Genomic DNA, 17,409 nt, shown 5'->3' with positions numbered 1-17,409 from the left:
CCATCCGAAACCGCTGGAGGCGAAGGAACTTGTTCAGCAGTTTGAGGTGCACCGAGCCCTCCTTTTTAGGGACCACAAAAAGGTTTGAATAGAACCCCTTGAACCTTTCTGCTGGGGAAACGGGAGAGATAACTCCCCGGTCGCCATGGTGCTGTGTCCCCCAATGCCATGCACGAGAAGTTATAATATATATATATATACATACATACATACATACACACATACAGTACAGACCAAAAGTTTGGACACCTTCTCATTCAAAGAGTTTTCTTTATTTTCATGACTATGAAGGCATCAAAACTATGAATTAACACATGTGGAATTATATACATAACAAACAAGTGTGAAACAACTGAAAATATGTCATATTCTAGGTTCTTCAAAGTAGCCACCTTTTGCTTTGATTACTGCTTTGCACACTCTTGGCATTCTCTTGATGAGCTTCAAGAGGTAGTCCCCTGAAATGGTCTTCCAACAGTCTTGAAGGAGAGATGCTTAGCACTTGTTGGCCCTTTTGCCTTCACTCTGCGGTCCAGCTCACCCCAAACCATCTCGATTGGGTTCAGGTCCGGTGACTGTGGAGGCCAGGTCATCTGGCGCAGCACACCATCACTCTCCTTCATGGTCAAATAGCCCTTACTTTCAAAGTTTTCCCAATTTTTCGGCTGACTGACTGACCTTCACTTCTTAAAGTAATGATGGCCACTCGTTTTTCTTTACTTGGAATTTGTATTATGGCAAGAAAAAAGTAGCTAACAGTCTATTCAGTAGGACTATCAGCTGTGTATCCACCTGACTTCTCCTCAACGCCACTGATGGTCCCAACCCCATTTATAAGGCAAGAAATCCCACTTATTAAACCTGACAGGGCACACCTGTGAAGTGAAAACCATTTCAGGGGACTACCTCTTGAAGCTCATCAAAAGAATGCCAAGAGTGTGCAAAGCAGTAATCAAAGCAAAATGTGGCTACTTTGAAGAACCTAGAATATGACATATTTTCAGTTGTTTCACACTTGTTTGTTATGTATATAATTCCACATGTGTTAATTCATAGTTTTGATGCCTTCAGTGTGAATCTACAATTTTCATAGTCATGAAAATAAAGAAAACTCTTTGAATGAGAAGGTGTCCAAACTTTTGGTCTGTACTAATTATATATATATATATATATATATATATATATATATATACACACACACACACATATATATACACTGTGTGCAGAATTATTAGGCAAATGAGTATTTTGACCACATCATCCTCTTTATGCATGTTGTCTTACTCCAAGCTGTATAGGCTCGAAAGCCTACTACCAATTAAGCATATTAGGTGATGTGCATCTCTGTAATGAGAAGGGGTGTGGTCTAATGACATCAACACCCTATATTAGGTGTGCATAATTATTTGGCAAAATGGGTCAAAAGAAGGACTTGACAGGCTCAGAAAAGTCAAAAATAGTGAGATATCTTGCAGAGGGATGCAGCACTCTTAAAATTGCAAAGCTTCTGAAGCGTGATCATCAAATAATCAAGCGTTTCATTCAAAATAGTCAACAGGGTCGCAAGAAGCGTGTGAAAAAACCAAGGCGCAAAATAACTGCCCATGAACTGAGAAAAGTCAAGCGTACAGCTGCCAAGATGCCACTTGCCACCAGTTTGGCCATATTTCAGAGCTGCAACATCACTGGAGTGCCCAAAAGCACAAGGTGTGCAATACTCAGACATGGTCAAGGTAAGAAAGGCTGAAAGACGACCACCACTGAACAAGACACACAAGCTGAAACGTCAAGACTGGGCCAAGAAATATCTCAAGACTGATTTTTCGAAGGTTTTATGGACTGATGAAATGAGAGTGAGTCTTGATGGGCCAGATGGATGGGCCCGTGGCTGGATTGGTAAAGGGCAGAGAGCTCCAGTCCGACTCAGACGCCAGCAAGGTGGAGGTGGAGTACTGGTTTGGGCTGGTATCATCAAAGATGAGCTTGTGGGGCCTTTTCGGGTTGAGGATGGAGTCAAGCTCAACTCCCAGTCCTACTGCCAGTTTCTGGAAGACACCTTCTTCTAGCAGTGGTACAGGAAGAAGTCTGCATCCTTCAAGAAAAACATTATTTTCATGCAGGACAATGCTCCATCACACGCGTCCAAGTACTCCACAGCGTGGCTGGCAAGAAAGGGTATAAAAGAAGAAAATCTAATGACATGGCCTCCTTGTTCACCTGATCTGAACCCCATTGAGAACCTGTGGTCCATCATCAAATGTGAGATTTACAAGGAGGGAAAACAGTACACCTCACTGAACAGTGTCTGGGAGGCTGTGGTTGCTGCTGCACGCAATGTTAATGGTGAACAGATCAAAACACTGACAGAATCCATGGATGGCAGGCTTTTGAGTGTCCTTGCAAAGAAAGGTGGCTATATTGGTCACTGATTTGTTTTTGTTTTGTTTTTGAATGTCAGAAATGTATATTTGTGAATGTTGAGATGTTATATTGGTTTCACTGGTAAAAATAAATAATTGAAAGGGTATATATTTGTTTTTGTTAAGTTGCCTAATAATTATGCACAGTAATAGTCACCTGCACACACAGATATCCCCCTAAAATAGCTAAAACTAAAAACAAACTAAAAACTACTTCCAAAAATATTCAGCTTTGATATTAATGAGTTTTTTGGGTTCATTGAGAACATGGTTGTTCAATAATAAAATTAATCCTCAAAAATACAACTTGCCTAATAATTATGCAGTGTGTGTGTGTATATAATTATATATATATATATATATATATATATATATATATATATATACACACACACACACACACACACACACACACACTATGTAGCTGGAACAAGAATACATTTTTATTTTATATAGTATTTTAATGATTATTGATAAAAGTGACAACACAGAAGAATCACAACTAAAATCATTTCCTTGGAAAATGGTTGTATTAAAAAAAAAATAAACACAACATAAAAAGGGAATCTGTCCAGCGACCTCCCTATCAAACTGTTTGCATAGACATATAGCTGTGGTTCACCTGATTAAAAGGCCATTTTCCTTTTGTCAATCCGAGGCTCCGTTCCAGAGTTATCCTTTTTCTGAACAGGCTAAGTAGGCCTTTGGTGCACCAAAGGCATCACCACCCTGCACTGCTTTGTCACTGCACTGTCCATTCAAGCAGTCAGGGAGGGGCTGGTCACAGAAATGAGAGGAGCTTGGGTGCAACAGTGACACCTTCGTTGCACCAAAGGCCTAATTTGCATATTAATAAAAAGAACAAGATAACTCGAGAATAGAGCCTCAGATCATCAAAAGAAAAACAGAGCTTTTATCAGGTGAACCACAGCTATGTGTCTATGCAATCCGTTGGGTAGGGCGATCGTTGGAGACAGATTCCCTTTAAACAGTAGAGTGCTTTTTTCAGAAGCAGGCAGAATAGTCCCCAGCTCTGATGGAGTATGTTCACACGGGATGGGTCTACTTAGATTCTCCACAGCACAAACTTCTGCAGAATATGTGCTGTAATTCCTGATTTTGTTGCTGAATTCAACGATTTCACTCTCTGTATTGCAAAGAGTGAGATCTGCCTCATAAACCGACATGCTGCAGATTTACAATCTACTCCATGGGTCAATTCACATTGCAAATTTTTTCAGAAGCGCGTGCATTAGATTTGCTAAAATCTCAGCCATTTTGCTGGTACTGGAGGTGGCAGCACCTGCATTAGGCTCCTTTCACATCACCGTTTCTCCTTTCCATTCTCCGACTCCATTGAGGAGCAGAACGGAAAGGACGGATTCTGCAGATAACTGAGACCTAACTGAGCGTATGCATGCAGGACTTTAGTCTTTAGTCTCCGCTCAAAAATCATGTTCTGAGCGGACACCGAACAGACCCCATTATAGTCTATGGGGTCTTTAGGCTCCGTTACGCTCAGTTATCTGCAGAATCTGTCCTTTCAGTTGTCCTGCTCCTCAACGGAGCCGGAGAACGGAAAGGAGAATCTGAAGTGAAAGGAGCCTTACTGTATTTACAACTCGACCCACTGTTACATAAAAACGGATTTTACATTCACAGACCAACACAGATACAAAATATTCAACAATATAAAAATGTGCAAAAATCTTCTCCAAACTGTTAAAAAGACAATTCATCTGTTCAGAACATGACCGGTGATCTGAAGTTTAAAAGGGTATGGGCATACGGTTATAGTTTCAGGAGGACCTGTGAGCAGTTTTGGAAATCAACGTGGCTTACATGTCACAATTCCCACTGGTCCACTGATTTTTTTTTCTTCTTTTTTTTAACAAATCGATCTCCCCGTTCCGTTCTGGCATTCAACACTATTATTTGGTACAGTGGCGAGACAGACTCACGATCCTCTACTCTGAATGCCTCCGAACACCATTGTTCTGTCCAAGCCTTCGCAGTTGTTGAGAGGAGCAGTTGGGTAGCTCGGCGATACAATGTGAAAGGTGGGCAATCTGTTAATAGGCGCTCGTGCATTCGACTATGGTCCATGTGTCAGCTGCATTTCCTGGGCCAACCACGACTCCCCTGACCCGAACGGACTTCATCACATTAATTTATGATAGAGTTACTTCGTATCTGGTCCTGGGGCTACTGCAGTGTACTTACATGAGGATGCTCTGCTGCTTCTCAAATATCTTTCCACTTGGAGATAAAAGTTTCTTGAATCAAGTTGTTTCCGCCTCTTACAGGGCAAAATTGAAAGACGGTCATTCTTTGTGTAAGAAAATGCTTTATATGTTTGGTCTGTAGAGGCACTCACATTAAGATGAATAATTTGACTTATCTCTTCACATAAAATAGATGAGTCTTTAGGGGATAAGATTGCTGAAGGCATCTCAAACTCATTCTGAGAGATTTCGAAGATTGTAGAATTTGGAGATGTAAATGCCTTGTCCTCTGTGTGAGCCACAAGAACAGTTGACTCCGTCAGTGGTACTGGTGCTCTCCTAAATTGTCGACTCGCGTTACAATGGTCAGCATTGCTTTCCTCTTTCAAGTTAATCTTCTGCTTTGCTGACTTTAATGTCTCCAAGTTGTCACTGGACCCATTAAGGTCGGCAATACATTGTAAATTTTCAATGGGCTCAAACTCAACTCCTCGAGGAATTTGTGTCCTAGAAACTTTGAGCTTTAGCGTGCCTACTTGACTAGATACATTCTGACTTCTCATAAGTGATTTAACAGAATCTGGTATTTTTATGCGATGGTTTGCTTTCTCAGAACTCAAGTATCGATTGAAATAGGACATGAAATTAGATATGCATTGGTTTTTTTTAACGACTGGGATAATGGAAGAGGGTCTTAATCGAGAAACAAATTCGATAAGTTCGTCGTACGAAGAGTGGTCAGAATACGGAACCACGTGGATATCTTTGTGCCGGACCTTTATTTTCCGGCTGGTTGGAAGAATGGCTATGGTTAGATGATAAGAATTCCATTTCTCCATGTTACAGTAATTCACTTCAGACTGCTCCACTACACGAATCCTGCCATCCACGTTAGATGCTGAAAAAACATCTTCAGTTTCTAGAAGAGTGAGCAGTTCCAGTCTTTGGGGACTTACCACAATCCAAGACTGAAACGTTTTTGCCAAGTCCACCAACAGAGATTCTTTTCCTATACTGTACAGGCCTGCAATATTAAAAGAGCGCTAGGTAAGCTACATCAAAAGTTACACATAATCAAAAAGAAATTCATTTGCTTCAATATTGTATGAGAAATCGCTCTTTGCTAGAAGGCAGAATGGAGAAGAGCTATGCTGCATATATAGCACTTCCTTACTAGGTGGACCTCCACAAGGGCCACCATACCAGTCATGTGGGTTGTTGTATAAAATTATCTTTTCTTCCTCCATGTGGTTTAAAACAATGCATTAACAGCATTTAGAGATAAGTTTTACAGCAGCTACCATGGGCCATACAATGGACAGGAGGCAACCTCATTGATTTCCATAGGAGAGTTTTCTAGGCATGCTTTGTGACCTGTGCAGGGGTCAAGAGGGAGCAGATAAGTTGTGACCATCACTAATCGTAAATGGTGGATAGTTTGTTTTAGATAGATAGATGGATAGGGTTACAATGACAGATATTACCCAACTCTGATAATGAGATGACTGCTGAAAAGGGATAAGTAAAGAAGTGGCACCTATTAACAGGATTAGTGGGCACTTTGAAAACTGCAGGATTTTCGGAGTTGTTTTTAAAAAGGGGTTCTCCAGGATTTACATATTATTGACCGATCCTCAGAACAGGTCATTAATATAAGACTGCCGGGGTCCGACACCCAGCGATCAGCTGTTTGAAGAAGCCAAAGTGCTGCTGTGAGCGCCACAGCGTCGTACATTGTATAGCGGCTGTGCTTGGTATTTTACCATGTGACCAATGAACGTGGTGTTACGTGGCCTAGGAAGAGGAATAAGTGTTCACAGAACGCATCTGTCTCTGCGTACAGCTGATCTCATATTGATAACCTATCAAGAGGATAAGTTGTCAATATGTAAATCCTGGAGAACCCTTTTAAATATGGTTAGTGACATGGAAAAGTAATAAAAACTTGGGCCCTGATTAATCTAGATGTCCGTGTCATAAATTGCATGCCTCCACCAGCAGTCCATGCGCCAGAATGAAGTCTACAGCATCTTGGAGGTGCTGTAGATGTCACTCACTATTTATACCACTTTCTGCTGCAAATAATGATGAATGTGCCAGCGTAAAAAATAGCGAGGGCGGTGTAAAAATGACAGTGGTGACTAAAAAAAAAATTGCAATGTCATTTAAAAAGTTTTTACACACAAAAAATAAATAATATAAAGGCAGAGGGAATGATACATTTCCGCCTTGGTTTAAATAGGGAATTTCCTGATGACTCCTTCCATTTAATGAGTAAATGCTGCACTTACTGCGCTCCATAAAAGGTATACACCATGTGTCAAACACTTAGGGGGAGATTTATCAAACTGGTGTAAAGTAGAACTGGTTTAGTTGCCCACAGCAACCAATCAGATTCCACCTTTTATTTTCCAAATGAGCCGTCCAAAATGAAGGGTGGATCTGATTGGTCGCTATGGGCAACTAAGCCACTTCTACTTTACACCAGTTTGATAAATGACCCCTTTAGAATCTAACTTAACAAAATCACACATCTTGAGCTAACAAAGTTTGACAATAATATACCATCCAGATAAATTACCCACAGGCGTAAGCAGCGAGGCTGAACAACTTACCAATCACTATGTTATGGTACGGGTGCTTTTCTATTAACTCCTCGATTTGCTCAGTTGCTTCTTGTCGAGAAGGTAAGCTCTGTTCAGGATCACAATTTGTGTTGTCCAAATACAGAACATCAACCTTTAGGTTTCTCAGTGGAGGACATGAGAGCATACAGGGGTCATATCGAAAATCACCTACAGTGAAAGAAGACGGTCACCTGAAGAACAAGCCACCTGCTACAAACCTCTGACTATTTGTAAAGAGTTTTAGATCAAGTTTTCCACATTAGTAGATGTTAAAGGGGCTGCGTCACTTCAGCAAGTAGCATTTATTAGGAACTAAATACAAGCCACTTACTAACGTATTGCGATTGTCCATATTGCTTACTTTGCTGTCTGGATGCATTTTTCCATCACATTATACACTGCTCGTTTCCATGGTTACGACCACCTTGCAATCCAGCATCAGTGGCCGTGCTTGCACACTGTAGGAAAAAGCACTAGCCTATGTGCGCTCCTACAATCCGGATACCAGAGAGGCTGACACCATTTCCTATAGTGTGCAAGCACGACCACCACTGCTGGATTGCAGGGTGGTCGTAACCATGGAAACGAGCAGTGTATAATGTGATGGAAAAATGAATTAAGCCAGCAGAGAAGGAAATATGGACAATCACAACACATTAGAATACATGATAAATGCCATTTGCTGAAGCGAGACAACCCCTTTAAAGTGACCCTCCAGGTGCTGCCTTACTAGGGGGCTCATGCACACGACTGTTTTCCGGTCTGAAAAAACATGGAAACCAGCCATGTGCATCCCGCCTTTTTCAGAACAGCCGGCCCCTAATAGAACAGTCCTATCCTTGTGTAATGCGGACAGTAATAGGACATGGAATGCACACTTATTGGCCGCAAAAAAAATAAAAAATAAAAGGAACAAACACAGACAAAAAATAAGTTTGTGTGCATGAGCGCTAAGGTTCATTTATTAGTTTCCTGTGACTTTTTCCCCCTGATCATATAGAAGTCTGTACTCTACAAGGGAACGGCCACACGTGGTGTAAACGATGCGGAGTAGGAGCAAATCTCATCCTTGCGCACATAAGCTGACAATGATAGACTTGTGTTTAGACACAGCAACCAATCAGAAGAGGCAGAACTACAGGAAGATGGCGGACAGACCAGGAGCTCAACCAGTGATGAGAGAGGGGGTCTCAGACCAGTTCAGACTCCCTGTAGAAATTGTAGCTAAACTGTAGTCACTGATCACAACCTCCCTCCAATGGACATGAGCTAATAAGCTGCCCAAAACCAAGCACTGGTGCAAATAAATAGCAGGTAATCATTATTTATAGATATCGACTTGTATGTGACTTTCGAGCCGATGAGTGGACAATCCCATATCCTGTCGATATGCCATAAATATCAAAAGGAATACTCCTGTAAAGGCGCATTAAAGAGTTACAGCATTGCAAAAATAGTCACAAATCCCCAATAATAACTGTGGTGGGAGTATGCACCCTTAATCGGTCATTTATCGTAGTGGTGTAAAGTAGAACTGCCTTAGTTGCCCATAGCAACCAATCAGATTCCTCCTTTAATTTTCCAAAGGAAAAGTCCAAAATGAAAGGTGGAATTTGATTGGATGCTATGGGCAACTAAGCCAGTTCTACTTGACACGAGCTTGATAAATGACCTCCTTAGTTAAATGACTGACCGTATAGAAACTAAGTAATAAAGAAAACACTGGGACCCCAACCACCTGGTCTGCTACTAGGGTTGTTTCAGGTTTCGAATTTTTTATACTTTTGCCACAAATTAAAGTAAATGTTTAATACAAATCCCGGAGGCGGGTGCCGCCTCCTGTATTAAATGTGAATTATATTATCATTGGTGGTGCAGTACGCCCGACCCCCCCCCCCCCCCCCCCCTCCCCAGTATTAAAATCATTGGTGGCACAGTTCGCCCCCCAGTATTAAAATCATTGGTGGCAGTGACCACAGGGTCCCCTCCCCATTGGTGGCAGTTCCGATCAGAGCCCCAGCAGTGTAATCCTGGGGCTCCGATCGGTTACCATGGCAGCCAGGACACTACTGAAGCCATGGCTGCCATGGTAATCTCCCTGCTGCTGTGTGTACTATTCACAGGGCAGCAGGGAGAGTGCAAGATCCTATTCACCCTAATATAGCTCTATCAGGGTGAATAGGACAAGGGATTAAAAGATCCCAGGTTCTAGCCCCTAAGGCCTCATGCACACGACCGTATTTTTTTGCGGTCCGCAAAACGGGGTTCCGTTTTTCCGTGACCGTTTTTTCGTCCGTGGGTCTTCCTTGATTTTTGGAGGATCCACGGACATGAAAAAAAAAGTCGTTTTGGTGTCCGCCTGGCCGTGCGGAGCCAAACGGATCCGTCCTGAATTACAATGCAAGTCAATGGGGATGGATCCGTTTGACGTTGACACAATATGGTGCAATTTCAAACGGATCCGTCCCCATTGACTTTCAATGTAAAGTCAGGAGTTAATATACCATAGGATTGGAGTTTTCTCCAATCCGATGGTATATTTTAACTTGAAGCGTCCCCATCACCATGGGAACGCCTCTATGTTAGAATATACCGTCGGATTTGAGTTACATCGTGAAACTCAAATCAGACAGTATATTCTAACACAGAGGCGTTCCCATGGTGATGGGGACGCTTCAGGTTAGAATATACTAAAAGAACTGGCAGCCCCCCCCCCCGTAGTTAACACATTGGTGGCCAGTGTGGCCGCCCCCCCCCTCCCTCCCCTGTAGTTAACTCATTGGTGGCCAGTGGCCCCCCCCTCCCCTGTAGTTAACTCATTGGTGGCCAGTGCGGCCGGCCCCTCTCCCTCCCCTGTAGTTAACTCATTGGTGGCCAGTGGGCCTTCTCCCCTCCCTCCCCCTCCTAATTAAAATCTCCCCCCTATCATTGGTGGCAGCGGAGTGTACCGATCGGAGTCCCAGTTTAATCGCTGGGGCTCCAATCGGTAACCATGGCAACCAGGACGCTACTGCAATCCCGGTTGCCATGGTTACTTAGCAATTTGTAGAACCATTATACTTACCTGCGAGCTGCGATGTCTGCGTCCGGCCGGGAGCTCCTCCTACTGGTAAGTGACAGGTCATGAAAAGTCCAAACTATAAAAATATATTTAAAAAATGTCCTATGCGGTGAGCGCCGTAACAGAATTTTTTTTTATAAAAACAGCGCGATTCGACATTTTAGTCACCTTGTCCCCCAAAAAAATAGGATCAGACTTTTCTATTATGGGCCGGACGTTCTATAAAATGCGGAATGCACGCGGCTTTTTTTGGCGTTTTATTTTTTTTGCGTGGTATCGAGTTTCGCAATACTTTTTTACGGTCTCGAAACAGAATCCAAATTTTGGTATAGAAACAACCCTATCTGCCACAGATCGTTAGAATGGGGCTCCCAAGTCGTGGCAGTCTGAATGGGGCGGTGGCTGAGCAGGTGCCCTGTTCCTTCATATAGGAAGTCATGTTGACGTCTATAGAATTGGCAGAACCAGTCAAGTACAGCATTGAATGCAGAATGGTGAATATTCATACCCCGCTGCTCCATTGAAACTCCCAACCCATGTTCCAGTGAAAGGGGGACGTCTAGGGACCATACATACATCACCTATCCTGTCAATAGGAGATATATGACGACTGTGGGAAACCCTTCTGAAATAACGCACCATATAGAAAGTAAGGCTGCATTCGCTTATTACAGCTATATTGTAGATTTCACTGTAAATATCAAACAGGGATTCTATAAAGTATGAAAAAAGGGACTTTTTGTTTCCAGAAACAGCGCCTCTCCTGTTCATGGGTTGTGCCTGGTATTGCAGCCCATCCACATTCAAGTGAATAAGGCTGAGTTCATCCACCCACACACAATCCATGGACAGTTTTATTTCTAAAAGAATAAAAAAAAAAAAAAAAAAAAATCTGTAATCCAGGACAATCTCTTGAAGAATATGGGCCTGGGACATTTATATATCCACATACTCCGCATCTATTTATTGCTACGATATAATGCATCCTTTGTGAAGTTAATTTTGCAATTTGAGACAAGTTTTTAAAAGAGTTTAGGGTACTTTCACACTTCCTGACGGAATCCTCTGCCGCAAGTTCCGACGCCGGAACTGCCTGCCGAATCCGGCAATGACGCAAACGGATGGCATTTGTCAGACGGATCCGTCTCTCCGGTGGCATCCGGAAAGACAGAGCCGGTATTTTTTTCCCCCACAGATTTAAAGGTCTTCGCATGCGCGGATCCGTCAATGCGGCAAGTTTAATGCACTAATACATTTCAATGGAAATTAATGCCAGATCCGGCATTCCGGCAAGTGTTCAGGATTTTTGGCTAGAGAGAAAAAAGCAGCATGCTGCGGTATTTTCTCCGGCCAAAAAACGTAAGAGGGACTGAACTGATGCATCCTGCACGGAATGCTCTCTATTCAGAATGTATTAGGATCCGTTTTTTTTCCGGAATTGAGCCCCTGTGACGGAACTCAATACCGGAAAAGAAAAACGCTAGCGTGAAAGTACCCTTAGGCCTCTTTCACACTTGCGTTGTCCGGATCCGGCGTGTACTCCACTTGCCGGAATTACACTCCGGATCCGGAAAAACGCAAGTGTACTGAAAGCATTTGAAGACGGAACCGTCTTCCAAATGCGTTCAGTGTTACTATGGCACCCAGGACGCTATTAAAGTCCTGGTTGCCATAGTAGTAGTGGGGAGCGGGGGAGCGGTATACTTACAGTCCGTGCGGCTCCCCGGGCGCTCCAGAATGATGTCAGAGCGCCCCATGCGCATGGATGACGTGATCCATGTGATCACATGATCCATGCGCTTGGGGCGCCCTGACGTCACTCTGGAGCGCCCGGGGAGCCGCACGGACGGTAAGTACACTGCTCCCCGATCCCCACTACACTTTACCATGGCTGCCAGGACTTTAGCGTCCCGGCAGCCATGGTAACCACTCTGAAAAAGCTAAATGTCGGATGCGGCAATGCGCCGAAACGACGTTTAGCTTAAGGCCGGATCCGGATCAATGCCTTTCAATGGGCATTAATTCCGGATCCGGCCTTGCGGCAAGTGTTCCGGATTTTTGGCCGGAGCAAAAAGCGCAGCATGCTGCGGTATTTTCTCCGGCCAAAAAACGTTCCGTTCCGGAACTGAAGACATCCTGATGCATCCTGAACGGATTTCTCTCCATTCAGAATGCATTAGGATAATCCTGATCAGGATTCTTCCGGCATAGAGCCCCGACGACGGAACTCTATGCCGGAAGACAACAACGCAGGTGTGAAAGAGCCCTTAGCCACAATCCAAGCTGTCATCAGGATTTAGCCCCCTCTATCCGTTATGGTGACAGCTTTACAAGGATTTTCGATGCATTCTTATACCAGTAAGAAGTCATGGAGGTGGAGCTGCTCTCTCAAGGAGTCAGGCTCGGTAGTCCCCCTGCCTTGATTGATGTCCTACAGACCAGTCACAAACCACCTAAAGAGACATGCGGCGAGGGGGAAATTGACCAGAAGATTGAAAATCCTTAATGTAGCCCTATCACCGTAATAGATAACAGGTGGGTGATGGTTTGGGAAGGAGGGCAAGTCCTGACGACAGGTTCCCTTTAAAGAAAACAATCTCATGAATTTACCTGTATGCAGAACAGTACCAAAATATCCCTCAAACAGGAACATGACAGAACCAGGGCAGTGGTTGGCATCTATTAGAGTCACAGCTACTTTTTCAATCCCACAGTCATCCAAAGGCAGCATGTGGCATACTCCAACTTCCAATGGATTGATCCATTTACTCTTTACCTAAGTGAAAACAGATTATTGGTGAGGCCTACAAATACAATCACATGTTCAGAGTATTCTACACCTTCCAGGGTAGAAGCATCCATACCTGGTAAATGTGCATGGTCTATGGGAGATATGGATATTTCAGAATCTCTCATACACGCAGCCTCAATCCGCATGTTAAACATGAGGATCTTGCAGGATCACTGCAGATTTCACCCCACTACATTAAAGGGTGGACATCAGCAGCAGACAATGCCATGTGGTGGTTTAAAAAAAAAAAATATATATAAAAAATATCTGCACCGTAGGCAGCAAGTGGATGCAAGTGGATGAGATTTGTTAAAATCTTATCCATGTGCCCGGTACTGTATTCCGCTGCAGACTCCATGTGGACTCGGCGCAAGGGTCCACTGTATGACCCTCTGTGGGCATCTTCGAAAGGCTAATGTATAAAGTGCCTGTGTCACAACTTAAAAGGGGTTTTCTGAGACTTTCATACTGATGCCTAGTAGGGATGAGCGAATCGACTTCGGATGAAACATCCGAAGTCGATTTGCATAATACTTGGAATACTCTATGGAGCGAGCGCTCCGTACAGTATTAGAATGAATTGGCTCCTATGAGCAGAAGTCGCGAGACTTCGCACAATAACTTCTTAATCAATTTCTACTGTAAAAAAACATTTCCCGAACTCGGGTTCGGTTCCAAATGGTACCGGATGCTTCATTGAAAGTCGCTTCATTCAAAACTTCAGAATACTGTACGGAGATTAGTCTCCGTACAGCATTAGAATGTTTGGGCTCCGATGAGCCAAAGTCAGTTATTCACGAAGTTTCGCGTGACTTCGTTGAATAACTTCAGTAATTGATTTTTAAAGTGGAAAACTACTCTAAAACTTAAAACAGAACTCGGCTTTGGTTCCGAGGTACTAATAGGAAACGAAGCAGAGTTTTAAAGTGGTTTTCCGCTTTAAAAATCAATTACTGAAGTTATTCAACGAAGTCACGCGCAACTTTGGCTCATCGGAGCCTATACATTCCAATTCGAATCTCTGTACAGGATTATTCCGAAGTTTTGAACGAAGCGACTTTGGATGAAGCATCGGAAGCTCGCTGTGCTCAACATTACTGATGGCTTTGGCTACTTTCACACCTGCGTTAGGTGCGGATCCGTCTGGTATCTGCACAGACGGATCCGCACCTATAATGCAAACGATTGATAATGCAAACAGATCCGTTTTGACTTACACTGAAAGTCAATGGGGGACGGATACGTTTTCAATTGCACTAAATTGTGTCAGTGAAAACGGATCCGTCCCCATTGACTTACATTGTAAGTCAGGACGGATCCGTTTGGCTCCGCATCGTCAGGTGGACATCAAAACGCTGCAAGCAGTATTTTGGTGTCCGCCTCCAGAGCGGAATGGAAGCTGAATGGAGGCAAACTGATGCATTCTGAACGGATCCTTATCCATTCAGAATGCATTGGGGCTGAACTGATCCGTTTTGGGCCGCTTGGGAGAGCCCTGAAACGGATCTCACAAGCGGACACAGAAACGCCAGTGTGAAAGTAGCCTTATCCTCAGGATAGGTCATCAGTATCTGATCAGTGGAGGTCCGACAGCCGGGAACCCCGGCCGATCAGCTGTTTGAGAAGGTAGCCTGTGAGCGCCACGGTTTTCTCTCAGCTTTTCCTAGGCCAGTGACGTCTCGTTCATTGTTCACGTGGCCTAGGAGCAGCTCAGCCCCATAGAAGTGAATGGGGCTGAGTGCAATACTAAGCGCAGCCGCCATACAATGTACAGCGCTGGGGCTTGGTGAGCTGTAAGAAGGCAGCAGCGCTCTCAAAACAGCGGATTGGCGGGGGTTCCGGATGTTGGACTCTAACCGATCAGATACTGATGACCTATCCTGAGGATAGGTCATCAGTATAAAAATGTTGGAAAACCTTTTTAAACATGTTACATCATGAGATGATCCTGGGACTCCAGGCTGATAATTCTTACCCCACCGATCAGCCGTTTGCAGTGAATGAGATGAAAAGCTGTAATTACCCTGCACCACTACAATGTAGAGGATGCAGTGCTCGCACGAGCTGATCGGCTGGGGTTGACCCCCACCATCCTGAAATCCATGACCTATCCTGAGGACTGGAATACCCCTTTATTTCTAGAACATGTCAATCCAATACCTGTAACTTATGTTTAAGGACCTTGGCTGTGACCGGTGAACAGTAGAGTGGATTTTTCCATGTGGAAGACAAACCCATCGTATGGTCACTATGCATGTGAGAGAGAAAAAAGAGCCGGACGTGACTGCATTTTCGGATCTGCCAGAAATCCACGGCGATGGGCGTGTTTGGAAGAAGCGTCCCATTCATTATGCTACCAACGCTCTGGAACAGATAGACAATAGACATGTTATAGTCCTATTAATACCAAGCATATTCAGCTTCACCAGCACATTCCAACCCCAAATCCTTTTGATCTGTAAACCAATCATTTTTTTTACTTGACTGGTTACTACCGGCATTGTGAAAAACCTCCCCAATTATGCCCGAGTCGTAATTTATCTTAAAGGTGTAATCCCAACTGGACAACTGATTAATATGCTCTATTATTATGGCACCATTCGAGCCATGGGGTATACAGACATAATACAAACTAGTACAGAAGGAGCAAGGGCCCACAATCTACAGTAGGTGACGGTAAAGCTGGTCATACGGGGGGTATGGCAGCAGCAGGGGCACTGGTTGTAGGCTTGTCTAATGAGGTGGGTTTCAGGTTTCTTCTGAAGGATTCCACTGTAGGTGAGAGTCTGATATGTTGGGGAAGAGAGTTCCCGAGTATGGGGGATGGAGACGATTGTGGAAGGAGGAGAGTATGGAGGGGACAGGTCGTGGGTGGCTTTGTATGTGTTTTGGAGTATGGGGGAGAGGTGGATTAGTTGGGCAGCAGGGTTGAGGATGATGGGAGGCCACAGAGGAGGATGTTGCAGTAGTCTAGGCGGGGGATTAGGAGGGCATGTACAAGCATTTTTGCAGACTCCTGCTATTAGGATGTCACAGTGCGAGGGGAAATATATAAAGGATCCATTTCTGGCTTTAATAAAAAAAAAAAGAAGAAAAAAGGTCATATGTAGTGTTTAGCTAACTTGTGTTTAAGGCGTCCAATGTTCGGTCTATCAAAGAATCCAGTCATAGATTCCGAATTCCATTATGGTCCGTGGAAGAGGAATCCAGAACAGGATTTTTTGATAACCCGAACTTTGGACGCCGAACTTAAAACACAAGTTCGCTCAACACTAGTGATGTGTGTTCCCAGCTTATAAAGGATGGATTACACATGGGTAGGACAGGGCATTTCTTTAGGATCATGGGGCTGGCCGCAGCTTGGATGGCGTCATTACTAGAGCAATGCTGCTCCACCTCAGATCTGTGCGGGTCCCGGTGGTCAGACTCTCTCATTATAGTGTATGGGCAATTCCCGAGTTACAGAAACCGCACAGCTGACGGTGCTACCCAGTCTGCGTTGCTCCCATTCACTACAACGGGGGTTATGGAAAAAATATCCAGCACAAAGGCCTTGGATTTCTGGTGCAGAACTGCATTTAAAGGGAACCTGTCACCACACACCTTCCCCCTGTATAGATGGGTGCTTCTCCGCTCATTCCAGTATTCAGAGAATGACACTTTGTATTCTATGTTAAGGAGCCCCTTGGTGCAGCGAGGGCGTGGCTATTGCACCCAGAGGCTCCGCTCCTTTTCCTGCCGGCCACGCCCCCACCACTTTGACAGGGCAGGCAGTGCATTTGGCGCATGTGCAGTACAGGGCTGATGATCAGGAGCAGTTATATCTATACTGCCTGGCCCTGTTAACGTGGCGGGGACACGATTGGCACCAAGGGGATCACCCTTGGGCGCATCCGTCGCCCATTATTTGAGCGTCAGCCTCACAGTTCTGTAGTAAATAATTGATGCATATGCAATATGTAAATCAGAGAGGTGTGAACTTACCCTTATAGTAGAAGCCACAGGAACAGTAAAGTCATGTGACTTCATACAGTCCCTGATGCCTAATAGTGCCAGCAACCAATCAGGTCTCGCCTTTCATGTTCTAACTCTCTAAACAGCTGCCATCTGATTGGTTACATGCACTTTGTGAATACGTTTGGACACAGGTCGCTAGTAATAAGAGATACCTGGGTACCGTGCAGCCTGCCGCCCTCAGAGGTGTGGAGAAGTTTCAAGCCATAGCTCTGCTCATAGCCCGCGCGAGAAATTCTTCACGCATGCGCAGTCCCGCTCTGGATCAATG

At 44.2% G+C, this 17,409-nt stretch overlaps 1 protein-coding gene across 2 annotated transcripts; it reads right to left on the bottom strand.

Annotated features, from left to right (window-relative positions):
* Nucleotides 1-3,928: 3,928 nt before the first annotated feature.
* Nucleotides 3,929-17,408, bottom strand: DCLRE1B (DNA cross-link repair 1B). Of its 2 annotated transcripts, none has more exons than XM_040423911.1 (5): nucleotides 17,294-17,408; nucleotides 15,285-15,488; nucleotides 12,944-13,109; nucleotides 7,261-7,440; nucleotides 3,929-5,669 (listed from the first exon to the last, which is right to left on the bottom strand). In XM_040423911.1, exons 2-5 carry the CDS (start codon nucleotides 15,471-15,473, stop codon nucleotides 4,603-4,605), a joined length of 1,602 nt encoding a protein of 533 aa, XP_040279845.1. In that variant the 5' UTR covers nucleotides 15,474-15,488; nucleotides 17,294-17,408; the 3' UTR covers nucleotides 3,929-4,602. The 2 variants fall into 2 exon arrangements, with proteins under 2 accessions (XP_040279845.1, XP_040279844.1); XM_040423910.1 differs by lacking the exon at nucleotides 17,294-17,408 and adding an exon at nucleotides 17,109-17,246.
* Nucleotide 17,409: the final 1 nt, after the last annotated feature.

Source organism: Bufo bufo, chromosome 3, assembly GCF_905171765.1.
Source record: "Bufo bufo chromosome 3, aBufBuf1.1, whole genome shotgun sequence".
In the NCBI taxonomy this organism is placed as follows: domain Eukaryota; kingdom Metazoa; phylum Chordata; class Amphibia; order Anura; family Bufonidae; genus Bufo; species Bufo bufo.
Note: the sequence above shows the minus strand (reverse complement) of the source record. Positions and strands in the feature narration are given on the sequence as shown.